This window comes from Strix aluco, chromosome 1 (genome assembly GCF_031877795.1).
Source record: "Strix aluco isolate bStrAlu1 chromosome 1, bStrAlu1.hap1, whole genome shotgun sequence".
NCBI lineage: Eukaryota > Metazoa > Chordata > Aves > Strigiformes > Strigidae > Strix > Strix aluco.
This window is the reverse complement of record NC_133931.1, coordinates 164,764,206-164,785,895: the sequence shown is the minus strand read 5'-3', so window position 1 is coordinate 164,785,895 and position 21,690 is coordinate 164,764,206. Positions and strand designations below refer to the sequence as shown.

At 42.6% G+C, this 21,690-nt stretch overlaps 1 protein-coding gene and 1 long non-coding RNA gene across 9 annotated transcripts in view; one reads left to right on the top strand and one right to left on the bottom strand.

Moving 5' to 3' along the window:
* The window catches only part of PDE1C (phosphodiesterase 1C), a 320,244-nt gene that overhangs the window by 116,294 nt on the left and 182,260 nt on the right, over positions 1–21,690 (top strand). For 4 of the 7 annotated variants that reach the window (XM_074843989.1, XM_074843980.1, XM_074844007.1 and 1 more), the window contains one exon: positions 15,278–15,304. The exons of the other annotated variants lie outside the window; for them this stretch is intronic. In XM_074843989.1, coding sequence (XP_074700090.1) covers positions 15,278–15,304 — 27 coding nt within the window. The remainder of the gene's footprint in view (positions 1–15,277; positions 15,305–21,690) is intronic. 7 annotated transcript variants of the gene reach the window in all.
* On the bottom strand, positions 955–4,820 carry LOC141934540 (uncharacterized). Of its 2 annotated transcripts, none has more exons than XR_012626361.1 (3): positions 4,583–4,820; positions 4,081–4,180; positions 955–1,109 (listed from the first exon to the last, which is right to left on the bottom strand). It is a non-coding gene; the product is annotated as an uncharacterized LOC141934540 (long non-coding RNA). The 2 variants fall into 2 exon arrangements; XR_012626360.1 differs by lacking the exon at positions 955–1,109 and adding an exon at positions 2,427–2,443.

Below are 21,690 nucleotides of genomic sequence, written 5' to 3'. Positions count from 1 at the left end.
TAAAAAGCCCCTCAGAAAGCACCACTTTGTTAGGAAATGTGTAAATTAGTCAGTTTTCAAGTGGAAAATATGAATATGCTAATTCATTTCCGGAGGTGAGAGAGGCACTTGGTCTGTCTTTGGTCTTGGTTTCAGTCCTTCTGAACCTCCTGAGGGTCTAGGTTTAAACTGAAGCCCTGTTCACCCTGGGGGCAGAACCAAACTACCTTCATATTTAAATACAGCTGTTGCCACCCTGTTTCTCGTTTGGCCTTCCTAAGGAGCACAGACAGGGATTATTTTTCAGAGAACCATGTCAGGAAACCTCTCTGTAGGCCTCTTAGGTCTGAATTTCACTCTTCTCGTGGTTGTCACGATTCCTGGAAGGATTAAGAAGGTTTTACTGGTTAGTGAGCGGGTGCTGGCTACATGCTGGAGGCAGCAGTGCTCCAGTGTGGCCTAAAGATTCTTAGTTTGGGTGAGCTACTCTGTGGGTATGAATGACTCAAGTAGTTTTAAGGTTTGTTGGGGTCTGGTTGGTCCATAATATTGTTCTCCTCATAGTGTGAAGAAGGGCTGAATTTTACCACTGGACTAACCCATAACAGCTTGTTTTATACTGCCTGCAGCACAGACCTTGAAGGAGCAAGGGGAACGGGAGAAGTGCTGCCAGCTGCTAATCTCATGCCTGACAAATGGACAGAGGAGAGAACATATTCTAATAAAGAGCAGAACTGCAACTTCAGAAGTTAATTAAACAGTAGGTTGCTTGGAGGGGTAGTAATTCAGTAAACTGATACATTTTGCCACAGTTCTTCCGTTACTCTGTTCCACCCAGTGACTTTTATTTGAATCTTAAATCAATAGATGAGTCCTGTAGGTAACAAAAGAGAGAAGACTTCATGTTTAATACTAAAATGTTGACTAAGAAATAATATATACTCTCTAGTTTTTGCCGTAATCATAAAAAAGCTTTTATTCTTCAGGGGGTAGTACAAGTGAATCATACGTGCAGCCCAAAAAGCAGTTATTTATTTCAGCAGTCATAAAAAGGTCGTAGAAGAAAGGGGCTCCCTTTGTAATATTAAATTCAGTGCCTTTCACATATATCTGCTATAAAGCTTGCAATCCTGCATAGGAAACAAGGGTACAAAAAAAAGTTATTTTGGGGAAGATGTGTTTAAACCTCAGGTCAAAGGGAAATTAAGGGTCTCTTTCTGAAATTCTTTTTTAAAGCTGTCTCAGTGGGATAGGAGTCCATACAGAAAGAAAGAAAACCCGATGGAAGACAGTACTGAAAAATCCTCTGCATGCATGTGTGTGTGTTTTAAAGGCTGTGAGGCTAGCTCATCTCCTAATCTGCCAGCTTTTGGTGGGTTCACACACTATATTAAACTCAACTCAGCCCTTGAAAGGATTTTTATTTGGTGTGTTTCTTTTTCTTCCTGCAATTCATGTGAGATTTTCCTGTTCCATTTTTTCTTGTCTTGTTCCATAAAAAAAAAATCACTTCAGCCCTTTTAAATACTACAAACAGTCTGACTCTGATCCTGACTGGTAGATGACAGAAGATTGAGGTTCACATATTAGGGCTGACCCATGAAAACGCTGTAGCAGCTGTGAAACGTACCTCTACAGATGCGAATTTGTCTCAAAACACTGGGGATTTGGACAAAGCGGAGGTTTTCTGGAAGGGCTTGTTTGAATTCGTAAGGCTGTTTTTGATCTCCTGAACTGTGCTGTAAATACTGGAAAGAATGACTTCATTGATACCAATGCATTTGCGGGGGTGAAATTAGAATCCAGTTCCTGCTCTTTGGAGTGGTTTTTTGTTTGTTTTCTTTGAAATGCTAGGTTTTCCAAACATTTCCAAGCATTCTCCAAGTAGGCTTGAGAAAAGTCGTTTAGCCCCGTGACGGTGCAAAATTTTCTCTGACAGTGTTGAGCACAACTTTGTGCTTAAATCTGAATTGTAGCTGAGCGATAGTCCTTCCTCCAGCAGACTCCGTACTGCTCCAGGCCTCTGCCAAAAGTTGTCTGCAGTTGTGTTGGATATTTGAAAAGCAGATTCATTTTGAAGGTGTGATTATAAGTACAAAGAAACCAGAATTAAAATTTTGCAATAGATGAGTGTAGCTCAAACTCTGGTGAAGCTGTTTGTAATAAACTCACATGGTTGATTTCAGTGGAATCAGGATTCCTCTACAAAATTGGTAATGTCCATGTTGGGGATTTTTGAATTTTCCTGGCTAAGAAGGGGGGTGCAGAGCTCACAGAGAGCTGTAGCTCTACATGGCTGTCAAGAAGACGTTTGAAAGGCTGTGTCTCTGCCAAGGGGTCCAATTCATATCACAGCAGTCTGCCTTGCCTTCTCTGGGAGGACCTCCACGCCTAGCAGTTGGTGACATTGGGTGGAGCAGTCCATGTGAGCTCAGGCATGCAGCGGGAGAGGATTGTCATAATTCTTGGAGAGAGATGTAGGAGACAATTTAGTTATTAAGATGCTATAGACACGTATGATAAGTTCCATGCTTTTCTTCCATATCTGTCAAGCTGTGGAGTCATTTTGTTATTAATGTGACACTTTGAATGGCTATTAGTAGATCTGTGTCATCACTTTAGGAGTGATTTCTTACACTGCTAGGGACAGATACTATTCATGCACGAAACTCCTAGCCAAGACAGAAAGTTGCACAATATCCATCTGTAGCACGAATCCTGGCTTGGCGCAAATCTCATTTCAACACCAAGATTAGCACAAATTAAACATCAGATCTGTGCAATTTTTAACAGCTAAGGCTGTAAAGAGCCCTTGAGCTACAGCTGTGGCATGCACCGAGTCCCTGCGGAGCACATGGCACAAGCTACAGCAAGCATCCAAGGGCAAAGGAGCAGAAGTAGAGCATAAACCACCTTGCAAGGCTGAGCAGTTCGGATGGTTGCTGTAAATGATGCTCAGATCACACTTCCTCCCATGCCTCCTGTGGAGCAGCTGGTTTTCTGGGATTCACTAGCAGTAAGCAGTTACTGGTGTCTGCTAAGCAAAGAGACTGAATACACAATTTAAATATGCTCCTATACACATATTGATGCAGCAAGGACAGCTACAGTCAGATGGGAGAACTCGCTTTTTTCAGACTTGCTTGAAAAGTAAAAGGAGAGGAAGCTGTGGGGGTTGAGGCTGGGAGGGGAGGATTGGGAGATCATCTACAAAAGAGCATACTGACTCATAAAAAGGGTGGAGAGAAGAACCAGAGAGCGCTTTTAAAAAAAAAACAAAAGTGGTGGTGGGGAAAGAGATAGTTCTGTGAGTTCTTCAGGTCCCTACATGTAAACACTCGTTAGGTTTATTTACTTCCAGTTTATAATAGCTCATAGCACAACCTATATGCAAGTCATTTAGGGGTTTGAGTTTTGCTGAAAATCATGGGGACAAGGGCTGCCTTTAAGGGTATTTGGAAATGCCACCCAATCTGTAGCACAGTATTTTTTGCCTCACTCAGATTCTAATGGGAGACCTTTGAAGGAAAGCCTGGATGCTGCAAGAACACCTCTGGTTATAAACGCTGCACAAAACACTGCTTCTGTGTCACCTTATGAGCATGTCTTTGTTCAGGCAAATGAGGGTCTCTTCTTCAGGAGGCCATTGCTTTATTTCTCTAGAGGATGGGGGAACTTTCTTTGGTATCTTGGCCACATTCTTGTTGTAACACCAGTCAAAATTCTCCCTCCCAGTGTTCCCATTAATGTTGACTGGGCAGTCATCATTCCTTTCCCTCTTTGCACTAGTGTTCCAGGTGCAGAGAGCTTACAGATTTGGATGCAGTTTGACTGGATGTGTAGATGAAGTCATTCATGTGGTACGGAGAGCGGAGAGCGTCTTTAAAGTGCTTTGCAGAGAAAGGCTTTTGTTTAAATGCTCAGTGATCTCTAGACCTGTTTCTAATTAGTTCAACTGCAGTGATCTTCTTGCAAATGGAGAAGAATCAAATTCCTGAGTTATGCAAATCTGCTGAATAACTTGGAGTAAATGATCATAATGGTCCCACCTAGCCTCACAATCTATGAAACGTCAAATTGCATTTTGAATTACCTATTTACCTTATGGAGGTGGATCTGCTCCTCTTCTGGGCCAGAGGCAGGGAACTTGGCTCCTCCCTTACAGCAGCCAAACTTTTAAGAACTAGAGTCGCTGTCGCACCTGGTATGTGGAAAGGACAGGACTCGCTTATTTAAATACATCTTTATATCTGAGGCTTCTGAAGACACCACCCCCCGCCCCGTGGTTGCTGTGGCATCTAGATGCTTGTGAGACAGCTGGTGACAGTGTGGAGTAGGGCCTTAAGGAATAGAAATCTCACCCAGCCTCCTCCATTCTCTGTGTGCACGCTCAACGCCTGTTTCCATCCACCCACCCATCCGTCCCAGTTCCCTCTCCCAAAGTTTTCCCCTGTGTGTCGAGGAATTCCCACGCTGAGACCGCAGGGCAGCGTTGCCGAGCTGCAGACGGCGGCATTGACGCCTCTCTCCCTCTCCTCCTTCCTCTCTTCCTCCCCTCTGCCCTCACGCCGAATTCGATGGAGCCAGCTGTGTGCCATCGCACCTGTGTCGTTCATTCCTGGGGGGTGGAGGAAGGAGAGATGGGCAACCTTCTTTACTCCTTGCAGAGAATAATGTTGTAGTGATGCAGAAACGGTGTTGACAGAGTAGCAGGCAGCCTGCTGAAGGTGCTGAGCCCTGCTGCAACCAGCAATTTTGAAGACAAGAACCTCTGTGAAACCACTTTTCCTCTGCAAACAGGCTTGCACTGGCTATATCCCAGAGGCCCATTGTTGTTCAGATGACTTCCCTCTGTACCGTCCCTGCTCCTGGAGAAACACAGAGTGCTGGGAAGTCCAGAAGAAGAGCATTGGCTCTTCACGAGCAGTTTAAATGTTGTCTTTTTCTAAGAGTGACACTTAATAACTGGTCTATTAATGAGGAGGCACTGGCAGGACAATAGCAGTCTTGACTCACTACACAAAGTAGTGTTGCCAAAAGGCTTGACTAATTTTAAAAAACTACCAGCGTGCTGAAGGAGGGGGCAGTTGGGACGTGGGGATGGGGAAGTGAACCTTCTTTTGGAAAGGGAACACTGCATCTTTGTGCAGCAATTTTTTCTCCCCGTGTTTAGGCTTGTTCAACAGTAATCTGAGTGTTTCAGCCTGTAACCCAAAGTCAGGAGAGGCCCTGGCACAAAAACATGAGATTTAAAATTCTGCGTCACACCAGCTGTCTACTTAGCAGACAGAGGGGGTGGGTTGTGTTTGGGGGGAGGAAGGTTGGAGGGGAAAACAATAACAAGCAACAGTCTGATAGATTTACTAGAGCTTAGGGTAAGATGCAGATTTGTTTAGTGACTTCATGCACACGGCTGGTCTGGTCTGATGTAATTCCAGTCCATGTTTCCTGTCCTGATATTTAATCCAGGGTATGAAGAATGATTCCCCCCTCCCCATCGCTGTGCATGCTCTAACTGATCACAGAGCCACTCTGCATGAAACAAACTGGACAGCTGCCTGTTTGGCTCCTGCAGAATCTGAATATGTTTGTTTTACACATAGCAGCAGTGATTAAAATAAGTTTTTAATCTGTACAGGCTTGTTTCTTCCCAGGTCTAACAGCTTTTTGCCACTGGGGGAATGGAATTCCCGCTAAACAGTGTTACGTGCTTCCAGCGTACACAGTATATCAATATCGGATCTATAAGGGCTCTGCAGAATTCTGCTTTGCCTTATTCTGAGAGGAACTGTTCCCTTGTACACTCCTTGTTAATATGACTCGTTTTCACAAGCTCTTTTCTTAAGGAAACGAACAGGATACAGCTAAAGAACACACAGGAAAGATTGCGTATATGCTCCCTTTTTTGAGACATTGTACTAGCAAGGAAGCAGCATCCCAGTTGCGGAGGTCAGCCTGGCGGTGTAAACACAATGCGAAGCACATCTGTGGCAGCAGGGAGCTATTCCTCCCTCCCGGCCCCTCTGATCCCGTGGTGCATCAAGTGCCACAATCTCTTCCAGTGGGAGAGGCTACAGAATAGGCATGTTGAAGTACCACCCATCCTGTACTTTGCAGGTCATCACCTTTACTAATTTCAGAGCCAAATGTTCCGTAAGTCATCTGGAGCTGCCAGCTAGAAAGCAACGCTCAGTCAGACTACGTATATATCTATTTTTCAAATAGTAAATATGCGAAGGTTGTACGCTATGGTGATCTGACAATCCTTATCTTTTTTTTTTTTTTTTTTTTTAAAGCATGAATACTAAGAACTGCTCTGTATTCTTTTCAGACCTCAGGACTTTATTTTCCTGAAATGTACTTTCCTGTAACTGGATTTTTATGAGCATGCATTTTTCTTGAGAATGTCATGTGTGAAGCACAAGAGAATTTGCTGCTTGTATACCAAGAAAAAGCAGAATGAGCAGTAGATCATATTTTTTTCAAAGGGTTAGATTTTCAGAAACAGACACATTTTACTTTTACTTCCTATTTTTCTTCAGCTAAATCCGCACCAACTGCAATGGCAGGGGGGTTTTGTTGTTGTTTTTGGTTGTTTATGGTTTTGGTTGCTTGGGTTTTTTTTACATGAGGAGTGATGAAAAATTGAGTAAATATGGAGGAAGAACCTCAAGATTTCAGTAATTGTACTGGCTCTGTACAAAATCTACATGAATGAAATAATATTTTTAGAAGTTTTTAGAAAAACATTTGCTGATCTCTTTTGTAGTTAAGATGCCATTAAAATCCCTGTCCAGTCTATTGCCCAGTACAGGGCAGTTCCAGTACTGAATTTGAGTTTGGTGACGAAGCTGGAGCACTCAGTTGTCCTCACAGGGTTCCCAGTGCTCCCTCCAGATCTTTGTACCTCAGTCTTGCTCAAAACCTTCCTATACATACAGCATTCAATGCTGATCAATTAAGTAAACTTTTCCGATGCTGCTTTTTCTCCTCATGTGCCATGGAAAGATACACAGCAGTTACCTTGCCTCTTCTGATAGCCAGTGGCATTTATCCATGTTTTAGCAAGCCATGATTGCCCTTTGTTGAAATGAAGCTAAACAAAACCATGACAATGATCATAGACCATCTTTATGTCAGTGGAAAATAAAATACCTTTAACTAATACACTTCTCACGCTACTGCTTGAATAAAAGTATTATAGCTGTATAGTGTCCTGCCCAAGGTGGCTGCTTTTACACTAGCCTCGGGACATGAGATCAAGCTGTGGATCGAGCTTGTAGTGCAAGTAGGTTGAGTCAGTTGTAATCTCATCATTTGCAGGAGTGAATCCCTTCTTACAACCCCTCTTTCCCCCTTCCTCCTTCCCCCTCCCCATACTTGCATCCCTGTTTTGCTAGGGAATTGGTGCCCAGCACTCTGATTGTGTGAAAAGCAAAGGAATTTGGACTCGAGTGCAATTTAAGGTCGTCAGCTCTCATGAGAGCATATAGTATAATAGTGTCGTGAACGTCAGTCTGCTCTGATCATCCATAACACCCCTCTGTAACACCTCTGGGCTCTGTCTACTCTTTATGAAATGGCTAGAGAAGGGATTGCAGCTACCTTGAGCTTGTACTGCAGGAGGAATTCCTCACTGCTTGTGCTATCACAGGGGCTTTTCTGTAAGGAGAATTTAAACACATTGCCTCTCCAGCTATGCTTTACGTGGACTCGGTAAACACATTAGACCCCAAATGACCAAGTGGAAAACTGGTTGTTAAGCCACAGGAAAAAGGCCTCTCATGGCAAAAGGTCACAGCAAAGCAGAGGCAGCACAAGAGACATCGATTGATCATTTCTACATCCTAATGATTGCAATCCGTTTTGGAGATGAAGGTGTAAGTTTCTTTTTTGCCCAGTTGTTTAGAAAACTCAGTAGCTAGACTGGTGAAACCCAGTGGTCAGCCAGATCTGCTAAAATTTATCAAAACGGCATTTTCCTTAGGCAAAATCAGTAAGCATATTTTCTGACCTTGAATTATTTACATTTATTATTTACTGATCGTGAGTTGAGCACAAGCTTAATTTCCACTTTGTAGCAGTACTACTTGTTTCCAAGATATGAATGTTTTCCCCTGCTTTTTTGGCTGTGAATCGGTTGTGCCTCTCAACTGTCTTGTCTCCATTTCTACTGAAATCACCGTACCTGTTTCAAGTTGTGAACGTTCCGTGGTTTTGTATGCCTGTGCCACACCTGCCCATGCTTCAGAGAATGCAGACTCTTCTAATCTACTTAAAATGAGACAAGTGACAGCTTCATCCTCTCATGATTTCAATATGTCCTCATATAGTTCAGGGTCCAATTTCAAATGACTCCTCTTGTTTTTTAAAAATCCCACATAAATCCTCCATCAAATTTCTAGTACCAGGTGAAATCTTTCCTTCTTTCCTCACCCACTTCTTACCATTTCTTTTCCTCTGCTGTCACTAGTCTCTGTGATTGTATTGTTTTTAATGTAGCACAGTATTCTGGTAAACAGCCCCTGTGGAAGAAAAAAAATAAATTACTTTTATTGACTAGAGAGTAAGTAAAGCAAGAATGCTGGTCTTCTTGTTTCAGTTAAGGAATGAAAAACCCAGCAAGAGTTGGTGGCATCATACCCTCTGAAGTCTGGTGATTTCAAGATATTTCTGAGTTCTGGTCAGGGCTCCCAGGGGATCCTGAGCTTTGACAGATGCCGTTCTGTAGTCTGTACTGTGAGATTGGGTTTTTGTGAATTGATTTATAGATGGTTATTAATATAGGCTTTGGTAATGTAACGTAAATGCATCACTAATCCTGTGATGATGACGATTAATTGGTAATGCACTGCATGATTCAGGATATCAAGCTGCTGGGAGAGAAGACTTTCAGTTTATTTAAGTGATCCTGTCAGTCAGAAAATCTAGCTTGATCTGAGTCCCCAGCCACCTCTCCCTGGGAGTTATACACAGGGGGACGGTGCTTACCCCCAGTATGAACTGCTGTGCCACAGTGATACGGCCAGAGAGGGCACCTGGGCTTGAGAGCCGGGAAATGCTCTTAATCCTACCGCCTAGACGTGGCCTTCGAGGGGAAATCTTAGAAATTCTGGACCGACGAGTTGGAAGGATTTGCGGACAAAAGCAGTAAACATGAATTGTGGTCAGCTCTTACAGAAAAAGGAAGGGGAGAGATATCATTCAGTAAAACCACAGACTCACTGGTGGATAACAAAAGAGTGGGAGGAATCTTCCAGATTTGACCTGTAGACGGACTTGTTTCTCTTTTGCCAAATTTCATTGCTTACTTCTGTAGGTTTGCTAAAGTACAAAACAGGCTTTTAGTAGTGTTGTCTTAACACCTAATCTAACATCAGAAGCCCAGCTCTGGCAGGAAGGGAAAGATAAGAAAAAGACCTGTGAGAATGTGCGTGTTACAAGGTGGATGTTTCATCGTGGTAAGGTGGCTTTTTCTCCCTGCACTTCCGAATGCGCTGGTGAGAGGAGCCCTGCAGGGAAGCAGAGATGAATAGCCCTGGCTTACGTGAGCTATGAGTGTGGTGGAACTCTAGTACTGAAGGACAGACGTTGTTGGGTGCTTTTGTTAATGGATGATTAAGCTCCCACTCACATCTTAAACATTATAATTATAAAGCTTCTAAATATAGAAGAGGAAAAGTCCCTCTTTCTCCTCAAGCCTACGAATAACTAATTTTAAATATTTGCTTGTGGCAACTGTTTTCTTTAAAAACTGTGGTTCTTCTGAAGAAGTAGTTTTTGTAAAATGTTCCTCTTCAGGCAGCAGTTTCTCTTTTCTGTGTGTAGCCCTGGTCATATTTACCAATGTCAGTGACAAAAGTAAGGGTATGACACGCAAGCTCTGGCGAGTCTCGCTGCATCAGCTGAAGGAGCTGATGTCCTGGCAGTTTCTTTTTCCTCTCTGCCTCCACCACAGAGTGGGCATTTAGGAGATGCCTCAGCTGCAGCAGTACGAAACCTGGTGTCTTTGCTTAAAGCCACCATTGCTGGCAGTTTAAGCCAAAAGGCTGAACTTTGCGCTGAAGCAGCTGATGCCCAGGGATGTGCTCGTGTCTGCCAGCTGTGCTGTGAGGATGCTGACCCGTGGCAGGGCATTGTGCACGGGGTGGCTGGGGGCAATGTCTGTGTAAACTGCTGTAGCAGATTCACTTTAGCTGGTCTCTCGGTGCCCTAAAAGTTGTTGCCCTCTTTTTCACCAAGAAGCGCAGATCCAGCCTGAAAGCACACGCTTTGTTAGATCCAGGCTTGTGTGTTGTCAGCTGGTGGTACAAAGGGGAGAGCACAGGCCACCGAGTTTTAAGGACTGCAAAAGATCTACCTATCTGGCTTGCTAAACTGCTTTGACTGTGTGTGCCCTCTGAACCCATTGCAGTGACCAAGCAAAACAAAACGCTTTAGATTAAGCCACTGTGAGTGCCGATTCTGAGCTTCAGCCTGAAAATGGAGTCGCTTTACCATCTCAGCAGGCTGAGGACATGCTTGTGGCACTTGGCATTCCTGAGCTGGGAAGCATTATCTCACTGAAAAATGTCACAGAATCACAGAATCATCGCGGTTGGAAAGGACCTTGAAGATGATCTAGTCCAACCGTTAACCTAGCACTGACAGATCCCAACTACACCATATCCCTAAGTGCTATGTCGACCCTACTCTTCAACCCCTCCAGGGATGGGGACTCCACCACCTCCCTGGGCAGCCCATTCCAACGCCCAACTACCCCTTCTGTAAAGAAATACTTCCTAATATTCAGTCTGAACCTTCCCTGGCGCAACTTGAGGCCATTCCCTCTTGTCTTATCACTCATTACTTGGTTAAAGAGGCACTCACATGTGTGTACCTCAGGTCGTTAACTACATGTCCATCAGCTGGTGGCCTAAGGCTGATCACCGCACTGAAGTTATGAATCTGCAGAGAGACCTTACCAAGGGCAGATAGAACCATTCATCTCTAGCAGCAGTGTGTGAGCAGAGCATGATGTTCATTAACTTTCAGATTTTAGTATAAATTTCTAGGGATGAAGTTAGGCATAGATACTCCTATTACTTCTGCAGCACCCACAGTTTTACTCCATATACTGAAAAGATGCCATTAATTCCAGACCCTGTGGAATAGGTGTGGAATAACACTGCTAACCGAGCCACTATTATGAGTAAAAAAATGTAAGTGGTTTAGGTAATTCTTCAGAGGCTGTGTAGGAGTGAAAGAGCAAGTCATCTAGCTGGTTGATATTCTGAGTTGTATGATTATGGGGCAAAAACAGAGCAGTTGGCAGAGTTACTTAGTTCCCCCCAACCCCTCCTCCCTCACTCCTCTCTGTACCTACTCAGTCACATTAACTCCCGCACCTCTCTCAGAAGAGTAAGGCCTGAGAACATCATTACCAAATTCAGACACAGTTTTTGTGTGTTTCTATTAAATTCTCTTCATCTCTAGGTTTCTAGATGCACAGGAAGGGTGGGAGCTTTTTGCAACAACTCAAAAGTAGTGTTATTTGGGCTCCACTTATGCCCCACAGTCATAAATTGATGTGCAAAACCCCATATAGCTAAAGCCACAACCCTGAAGAGCTAAGAAACTAATGGAAAAGGATCTCAAGGGGAAATACGGGAAGAAAGCCATTTGTCTGAGTGTGCACTGGAATTTAAGTGGCAGAGGTAGAAACGTAACCCTGGGAACAGACACTTATCCTTGAAGAAGTTGACGGTCATCGAAGTGCAGAAAAAAATTTTTCATATCTATTTATTTCAGTGGGAGTTGAGTGCCCATATAGTTGTAGCTACCTATATCTTATTGGTGTTTAAATACTTTCAGAAGTCTGCCCTAATTTTATGTTGGGCCACTATATTGTGTTGTTCCTCTGGCCACATGAAGGATTCATTCATTCCCAGAAGAGCAGATACTGAAATAGTGGGCTCAACTCTCTTGTTGACTTCATCTCATTTGAGGCAAAAATGTCATCCTACCCACCACTTTGTTTAGTTCTGATTGTTACAAAATACCTATTTTTAAAATGGTTACTGGATTTATTTTCATTAGGCTCCAGCAGCCTTCTTGTACTAGGACCGACTCACTTCATACTACACTCATGCAGATGTAATTGCATTAAGTTTAGTGAAGTTATTTCTAGTTTACACTGATAATATAGGGCCTACCCAGTGTGAGTCACCTGCTAATTCTCTTTAGCATGAAAAAAAAATCTACCTTGTTCTAATTTAATTTTTTAATGTAAGCTAAATGTAGACCTATGAGTAATACATTCCACAGCAGGTAACAGAAGTTGAATGGATGTGGCAGGTCTAGCATGGCACGTGTGCAGTGGGAAAAGAAACTTGAACTTACACAGCTTTGGAAATATCAATAAGCCTCGTGCAGGCATGAGCACAGGACAGCCCACAGGTATGGGAAGCTGTAACACCACCTCCTTTGAGTCTCTCTCATTCTTTCCCTCCTGGGAAAAAGGGATAGCTTAGATTTGTTCTGAAAATTATGTGTCCCTTGAGCTTGACTGGAAGATGTGTCTGCAGGTTTATCCCAGAGCATCTGCTAAAGGCAATTTAGCAGCTAGTTCCTCTCTGCATAAACTCCTCCTGGTGAGATAAACTAGGATAACTTGTCCCACATCTTTTTTAAAATAAACAATTGAACAAAAACCCACAAAAAAACTCCCAACCAAAGCAACCCAAATCCCCACCCTCTATTTTCCTCTTGTTAATTCACACATGGTTGCTGATTGCAGCCAACCGCTGGTGCTGGCTGTGGTATTAAAAGAGGCACCTTCTAATTTCCTTGTCTGCAATGATCTCATTTCATGGAAGGCAGGTGTAAGCGGTGGTTTGTAAGCATATATCAGGTAGATGATGTGTTTCCAAAAGGAAACTGAAAGCTATACTTAGAAATGCTTTATGTTATCAACACCATCTTTTTATAATGTTGGTGAGTGGCATGTTAGAGCTTGGTTTTGAAATGCTGGAAGTTCAGGCATCCAGAACTTTTTTTGCTGGATATCAGAATCTGCTGGTGGTGTTCCTTTTAAAGCAAGTGCATGCAGTAGTGATACTGAATCGATAAGTAAGGGCTCCTTTAGTTCTATTCTTTTCAACTGTAACATGCAAATTTAGTGCCTGTAAATGTAGTCACGAACTTGGTACATGTAAACCTTGACTGTAATTGGACTGCAGGTGTGGAAACAATAAACAACAATAATAAAAAACATATATATATATATTTTAAAACTCCTCTGACTAGGCAAATGCTTTTTTCCTAGTACTGTCATCTGTGATAGTACACAGTTTTCTAATGCAGTAAAAATATTCTTCAGTAAAAGAAGCATTAAAGGCGTAACTGATCAGAAAAGTGATGTTATTGCTCAAATGCAAAGAGCACCCTAAGGCTGGGTCACTTCTTTAAAATATACAAGGAAATTTTAGCTTATCAGGAGTTAATGAATGGTATCTTTGCTCAAATGTGAAGCTTGAGTGAAAGAGAAACTCTATAAAATGATGTGAAAGTCACTAACCAATAAAGGGAAAAATACTCCTGACAATGCTGGAATGCACCATAAAACACCTTCAGGGGAAAGAATTAACTTGTAAATAACTTAATTTGAACATTTAGAAAGTTATATAGCAGAAATTAAAATTTAAACAAATTTGGATTTTGGGGAATAAGATGTTTCAATCAACCTGGATTGGTATGGCCAATCAGGTGGGGGTTTTTTCAGCATTTTCTTTTGCAAGAAAATTTAGTGAAGTTCTGTATTTGTCAGAATATAAACTTCCAAATCTAACCTCTTCAAAATGTAATTTCTACTCTACAGCATTCTGAAATTAAAATGAAAAATTCATAGAATCAGATATATCCAAGTGGGCTTCTGCTTGTACGTGTCAGCATCCTGAATGCCAGTAGGCTAGACTCTTGATACTGCTATGAATATTTGCTCTTTTACTCCTTTGCATCTATTCAAGTTTAATTCTTCACACAGTGAAGTGTAAATGAAATATTTTAAAATCCTTTTAAAGTAAATATCTAGGATTTTTATGTTTCTTCTTATTTTTAAGAAACAATAACCCTTGTTTGGGTTTTCTGGGCCTGCCTTAGCCGCAGTTTTCCATGTGCAGTAGTATCAGAGATGAAAAAGCAGAAGTTGCTGCTTATAGCAGTATGCCCTTTCTAACAGTATTACCTACACATTGAAAAGCTGGGGAACATCTGTTAGTGTATGGCTAAACAACAGGGCGTTGATCTTGCCCTCCTCATCGCAGTCCACACTGAGACTTGTTCCCATCACTACTTGTGAAATTTCGAGAGCATTAGTTTTACTTTAAAACATAAAGGCAGAGCTGAGCTCAAGTGAAATCAATGCCCTGTCTTGCCGGGCACTGTGCAAAGCCATTGGAAAAGGCTGTTGTAGGATCAAGAGCTCACAGATGACATACAGTGCTGACAGGCCTCTGCAGCTAACTGTAGAGCCACGTCGGTAGCCATGCAGAAGGGCTCACGATTACTGCTTTACTCCAAGCATTGGCAGCTTGTGCCATTGCCTGTCGTAGGAGACAAAGTACAACATGCAGGAAAGGCTGTAAACCCCTTACTCTTCTTAGCAACTGATGCGGTGTAAGGGTTGGGGAGGAGAAGAGGTTTTGTCAGTATGCTTATCTGCTCTTGCCACTCCTAGTCCTGGGTTCAGGGCAGTTTGGTCCCGAGACAGGTACAACGAAGTGAGGGTCTGTGGTCTGGTATCTGGGATTTGGTGGAGTGGAGAACTTGCTAGGATCTAGACTTTCTTTTCAGAGCAAGGCTGCTGTAAAACCACTCTGGTTTTCCACTAAGGGACCACAGCCAATGTGGTTGGATGCATCGCATCACCACCATTCCATCTTGGTCTCCACAGATAAGGCCATACTTATTTGCTGGATAGAGACATAAAAACTACCTTACTGCTAGTAAGTAGAAGTAAGTTTCTGCCACTTGGACTTCCTGTTAAGTCATTTAGAGTAGTAACTCATTCTTTCCTAGCTGCAGCAACCCTGTCTTACAAGAAAGGGCAAGATGGGCACGTAGGCAGAAACACCCCTTTTTCTACCGAAGTTAGTGGCAACCACTGAGGTTAGCAGAAGGGAATGGCTACATCGGGTTTGGGGCAATGTCATGGCAGAAGTGACTTCACTTAACTGCTCCTGATTTCTGACCCTCTCCTTTTCTCCGCCTCACCAGTGGAGCCTTCTTATCTCAGTTGTATTTTGTTCTTTTCCTGCAGGAGAAAATACAAGAAAACATCACAGAGGTAAGAGTAAATCGCAGAGGACTGGAAGGTATTTGTGAGTCATCTGTCTCTTTTTGTTAGGGGGTTTGAAGGAGGATTTTCCTGTTACCAGATTGGTTTTGTTCCCAGGGAAATGCCATTCTACTGATTGTTTCCCTCTTTGAAGGTCCATCTTGTGCTGCTGCTCCAAATCCCCTCTGCTGCTAGTCATAGTCCTCGCCTCTGACGTTAGTGGTAGTTCTCCCTGAGTAAGGACAGAAATATTTATCCTTGAAGGTCAAACCCTAATAAACATCACTCTGTTCCTTCTGCAAGATCTGCTGGTTCTAACTCCTATCGCTTACTCATACTGTAATAACAAAATGGGTTGTGGGCTTGTAGTGTTGCTAATGATCTGTGCCTTTGCAGGAGACTGAAGGAAAATGGGGATCCTGTTGATTAACAGGCCCTATTACAGCTACCTGATCTAGGTATCTTTCTGCCTCCTTGCAGGAGGGAGGCCCAATGGGGGTCTTTGACAGATTTATTTTTCTTTGGAGCCCTTGTGCTTGGTTGCTTCAGAGCACGCACTTTGCAGCACAAAGTTTTTTGGTGCTGAGCTGACTCCCCCTCCCCTGTGTGTGGAGTATTAATTGGTGACTTAATCTCATGGCGTGCTGAGCATCTTTAGTTCGTGTTGACTTTAACTGGATTTGAGACTCCTGCAGAGTGCTTCCTAAAGACTAAACCCTGCAGCTCTGCTGAATGTGCCCTTTAATGTTGTGTGATGATGGAGAGAGCTGGCAGATGAGCCAACGTGATGATGTGATGGGCTAAGACATCACAGCCATCCCTCCTGTTTGCTATCACCCTGTGCCAAAGATGATCACTCTAGTGCAGCACTGGCAGACAGGCTACGTGTGTGCTTGTGTGTCACAGCCACAAGAGACTGAAGTGTGGTGGCTTGAGTCACGGATGAGGTGGGTTTGAGCTATGACAGTTTAGTGGAAAATACTGATTTGGAGATTTCTGTGCTGAACTGAAATCAGTGGGCATTGCGTAGTGCGAGACACAAGAACAGGGAGAAGGTAAATATGCTCCCAGTTGTTTTCCTAAATGTGGGGCTGACGCTGTACTTCTGGTTGCAGCTCTACTTTTCTCCCCGTTTCTCTTGCTGCTGCCGTGATTGTTAATTAATTATGAACATGTCTCTGGCCAGAGGTCTTGAGTTGCTGCAAGAGGATTTGTTCTGGGGCTGAGGTGGTTTCCAGAATGATTGATTGCTCAGTGTGTGTGTATGTGTCCCCTGCACGGCTCGCATTATCCTGAGTACTGTCTTATTTGGGTGTGTTTTCTGTGTAGATAACCATGGCATCAGAGAGGTTTGTGTTCAGCATCTCTTCTGTATGGGAGACTTTCTGTAAGCCTTGGAAGGGAGATGAATTATGTTAAAAGCTCCTACAGGCACAATACACAGTTGTATCGACATACCGAGAATTGAGTATGTCAGCCTGTTTAAACCCACCATACAGGGTTAAGTTTTGTGCCCTATGGGATTTTGAACTTTCTGGGGTTTTCCTCTCACTGTTACCTGTGCCTGCTGCCTGACCGATGGTGTGTGGCCTCACGACAACCGAGCAGACAGGCTCCATGGCCCTCTCGTGTCTAACAACTGGTGTGAGCTCTGCGGAGGCAAGAGGCTGCTCTAGGGACCAGCACACAGCACTCTCTGAGCAGCTGCTCCCCACAGCCTCGCTCAGCGGGCGCTGGCTGCCGGCTGGGGGGCTGCGTAGCGCAGCGGGGTGGCTGCTGTGCCTGGGAACCATGCTTTGCCAGCACCTGGGGCAAATTAGCTGGAGAGTAAGCTTCAGATTTGAATTTGCCGCCTGCTGTGTGATTAAGGTATGATGCTAAATGGGAAACTGCAGGTACTGCCATCTGATGCAGAAGTGTAACATCCAGCAAAAGGAAGTGGTAGGACAGCAGTTCATTTAAAGGCTGGTTTTAAGTAGCATCTCTCTGTTGAGCTGGTAATTCCAGCAATGAACGTGAACCGGTGACTTGGCTCAGGTCTCCACCTTCGTTTCCCATGTTCATCTGCTGTGGGGTTTTCTATTTTCCTTCGTTATGTTTTTTCAAAACGATCTTGGTGACTTCTATGTCACTGGGCTCTGGAGGGTGACTGGCAGCTGAAAGGAAACAATCTTTTGCTTGGTTTTGCTTTTTCTTCTTTCTGTTTCTCTTTGGGGAGTTACGAATGCTAAGTGATAGTAAGCAGCACTTAGCTATGTAGGAGAAACACTGCTGTCCTGTGTACCTTGCACTATAAAGAAACATTTTCCCCTGAGTGCAGACCTGTTGGGAGGGAAGATGAGATACGTGCAAGAAAACTTGAGGAGAAAGAGTCGGAGTAAAATCTGAGCCATTCTAAAATTGTAATTGGAAATGACAGACACTGACTCTCGCGTTGATTATTCTGTTAACTGAGTTGACTCAAATGCTTTTATAACAATAATATATTGATATGATTTTCGCCATAAACTTGGAGGTTTCACAGCTGTCTAGACAACTCTAATTTCATTAGTCCCAACCTAGTAATTGTATCTGAACTGCTGAACTGTGGTGTAGATTAATCACAGCTATACCAGAGAAACAGGATATTTAATCAGAACTCGGGTCATCTATCATTCTCCTGTCTAGTTCCCCATGGGTAAGTGAACAGTAGATAGCTTATTAAATAGTGACTGGAGAGGCAGTCAGCAACAGGGACAAGTAGACAGGAAGCCAAAGCTCTCTTGAACTTTCAGGTCCTGGGTTGGTTTTGCTTTTTCTGGGCCACCTGAGACCTCAGTCGTGTTTGATTTGACTGTTGAGACTCCCAGTTATCCTGAAGACCGCCAGCTGTGGGCTGCCCCTGTTTTCCTGGGAGATACTTGACACCTTCAGCTCCCTGGGAGATTAAGAGGGAAATGAATCTTTCAGTAGCCCCTGGCAATCCCGTCCTAGACAAGGTTCAGCTGCTTGGGTGACATTCATCTAGTGTAGGCAGTTTTGCACTTCTAAGGACTCACTAAATCCTATTTATCTTCTCAAAATTTGTCAGATAAATAATCTGTATTATTTTACGTGGCATAAATTTTCCTCCATTATGATCCACAGCCACACATTTTTATTTCACCAGTAACACAGAATTGCAGGTGTTGCTGTTTTAGTTTAGCTGCATGTTGGTTAATTGTACAGTTTAATTTTCTATTAAGATTCAAATGCTTCTTTTACAGTGAACTCATTTTAGATAAAACTCAAGTAAAAAGAGTCCTGGTGTTTTATCCATCCATCATGGATGGATGGGTTTTTCCCTCTAAGTACCTGCTAATGCTGTACATGAAGTACAAAGTAGAAAAGGAAATGTAACCAAAGTGCCTTCAAAATATGGCTGTGACCTTAAAAGAAGCATCATAATGGGCCCTGCAAAATACTAATGTGTTTTCTTTAAAAATGATTGTACTCTAATTAAAAAAGGTTGACATCTGATACAACCACATGGCTGAAACATCAAGCCTTCCCTAATTTTCATAAGAGTTTTGTTGTTTCTGCTTCAGACAATCAGGTAGGAAACTCATAAACAGAGATCTTGTTTTCCATCCCTTTCCCACACTTTCCTATTCTTTTTCATCTATGTCTGTGCTTCTCAATTCCAGTTTGCTCCAGCATTTAGTTAATAGACTCTTGGAGGAAAATGTGAATGAACACGTTCTTCCTTAAAAAAAAAAAAAGCGAGGTAGTTGTGTTAGTGTGTGGCACAAGAGCTGAAACCATATATGCACAAATGGTGTTACATACAAAATAAGTGGAAAAATGGAATTTTCCCCCCAATATTTTTAGTTGATAGTAATCTTCAGGGTTACTCATGCTGATACTTCTTCAGATTAAAATAATCTGCTGTCTCTTTTGGATTATTTCAAAATGCAGGTAAATTTATAACCTTGTAAGTCTCATTCTAGGTAATCTTGAAACTAGGCATTTACTCAGGACCAGATCCTGTGAGGGAAACCCTGCGCTGGGGTTAATGTTGTCCTTTAGTGCTGTTAGAACATGCTGAAGAGATCTTAATTGGAATGAAGCATCAGTGCTCTCTCAAAGCTGATTGTGTGAGTAAGGGCTCATATATGGTGGCAGCTGTCACTGCCTTTGATAGAGTAACGTAGACTGAAGGGGACTGCCATGGTGCAAACTCGGCCGGCAGCCAAACGCCACACAGCTGCTCGCTCACCCTTCCCTGCCCCAGGGGATGCGGGAGAGAATTGGAGGGGTAAAGGTAAGGAGACTCGTAGGTTGAGATAAAAACAATTTAATAATTGAAATATAATAATGATAATAGCAATAATAGCATATCCAAACAAGTAATGCACAATGCTCAGCACCGATACCTGGGCTGTTCCCAGCTAGCGATCCCAGAGTAACGAAAATCCCGAAAATGCAATCCTAGAAGAAAGCGTGAACTTCCTGGCCAACCCTCACCTATATACTGAGCGTGACAGTGTATAACATAGAATATTCCATTGGCCAGTTTGGGTCCATTGCTCTGGCCGTGCTCCCTCCCAGCTTGTTGTGCACTTGCACACTAGCAGGATATGTGAAGCTGAAAAGTCCTTGATTTCTTAGCAACAACTAAAAATGTCATTATATTTTCAACATTCTTCTCATACCAAGTCTCATACTGTATCCAAAACGCAGCACTATTCTAGCTACTAAGAAGAAAAAATTAGCTCTATCCCAGCTGAAACCAGGACAGGGATCTCTAAAGGTTGTCTCGTCCAGCTCTTGGTGCTTGAGAACATCACTGTGGCCCTGATTAACTCTTGGCATTCATCAATTTACTTAATTTGACAATATGCTTAGTCCTTAGTTCTGATACCATTTCATTTCCACAGTTTATCTATTGACCTTGCAAGGTTATCTTAATTGCAAATAATAAAAATACCCCTAATTCCTTAAGCTCTGCAAGTAATTATAGTACTGCTTAGCTCAAGTTTTTCTTTATATACAGTATCCAAGCAACTCCAGCAATATAGGATGCGTTGAAGGTTGATACCCTAATCAGTAGCACACACACAATGCAGGACTTGATGTGTCAAGATTCTCTGTAAAGCGTAGTCTTTTGGGTGCTGAGACCTCCTCAGCTCCCTGTAATTTCAGCAGGACTTCTTGAAACTCTGCGTTTCAGGGAAACTGATGTTAAATTTTCAATTCGAGGCTGCTGGGTATTGCGCAAAAAGAGATCTGCTGGCTTACTTTTATAATATTACATGTGGAGCTGGTTCTGTTAAATTTAATGAACACTTAATTTCAATAAAAAAGGTATTGATTTGTTGAGTGCTCTGTAGGCATTGCACTGCAGAATCGTAGGTGCTTTGGGAAAAAAATTGAACCTTATGATTAATCTCTATGTGAAGGGGGCAAATTAAAGTGACACGGGCAACCTTAATTTGGTATTTCCTGGCTTTCTGGGTGCTTGACTTTGCAACCTGAGTGATCTTCTGATGTAGTTTAAGTGCAGTCAGATACTGGCAGCATCACACGTCTCTGAAAAAGAGGCTGTGGTTCAAGTTAACAAAGCTAAGTGGGGTTTGTGCTTTAATTCACAGAGGAAGTTTATATTACTTGGCTATGGGTAGGAAACTTCATGCTGAGAGGAGAGGAGGAAACCTACCTTCTAGAGAACCCCAGCTTTTGTTCTCCTAACACTTTCTATAAGAGGAAAACTTTGAAGCATTGGAAGTAACAGAGACTTTTACATACCCTCCCACTTTCTGACCTTCTCCTATTTCCCTCTGTTTAAGAGAGCTGGAAGATGCAGTGAGACTGGACTCCATACAGATACACACTTGTTTATATTTTTTTTTCCCTTCCTGCTTTTGAAATCTTGCTTAGTTTTCCTACTCCAAAAGGAGGCAGCCCTTTCTTAATATGATGGCTCTGGTAGAGTAAGGTGTAAATTTTGGTTTCCTGACATGAGTAATGGGATTTATCTTCTTTATTCAGAGCAGGAGTAAGTTCAAAATAATTATGAAACATGATTAAATAGTGACCAAATCTTTCTTGCTGATATACATTCCCATTATTTTACTAAAATTAATTTTATTGCGCATCTTATATGGTGCTGAATAATTATAAATAAATACAAGTCCTTAATGATTAATGACTACTAAAATATTGAATATGTTGAACATGGTTTTCAGTTGATCTGCAATACCTAAAGAATTACTGGTTGGGCAGAATTTGTTCTAATAATAACACATCCTTCTTGATAAGGAATGGACTCTGCCAGATTGGAAAATGGTAAAAGCAGTTTCTGCTACTCAGATACTGTGACAAGTGCCCTTACCTATCAAAAGAAAGTTATGTTCAGGTTTTTCTTAAACGTGTTC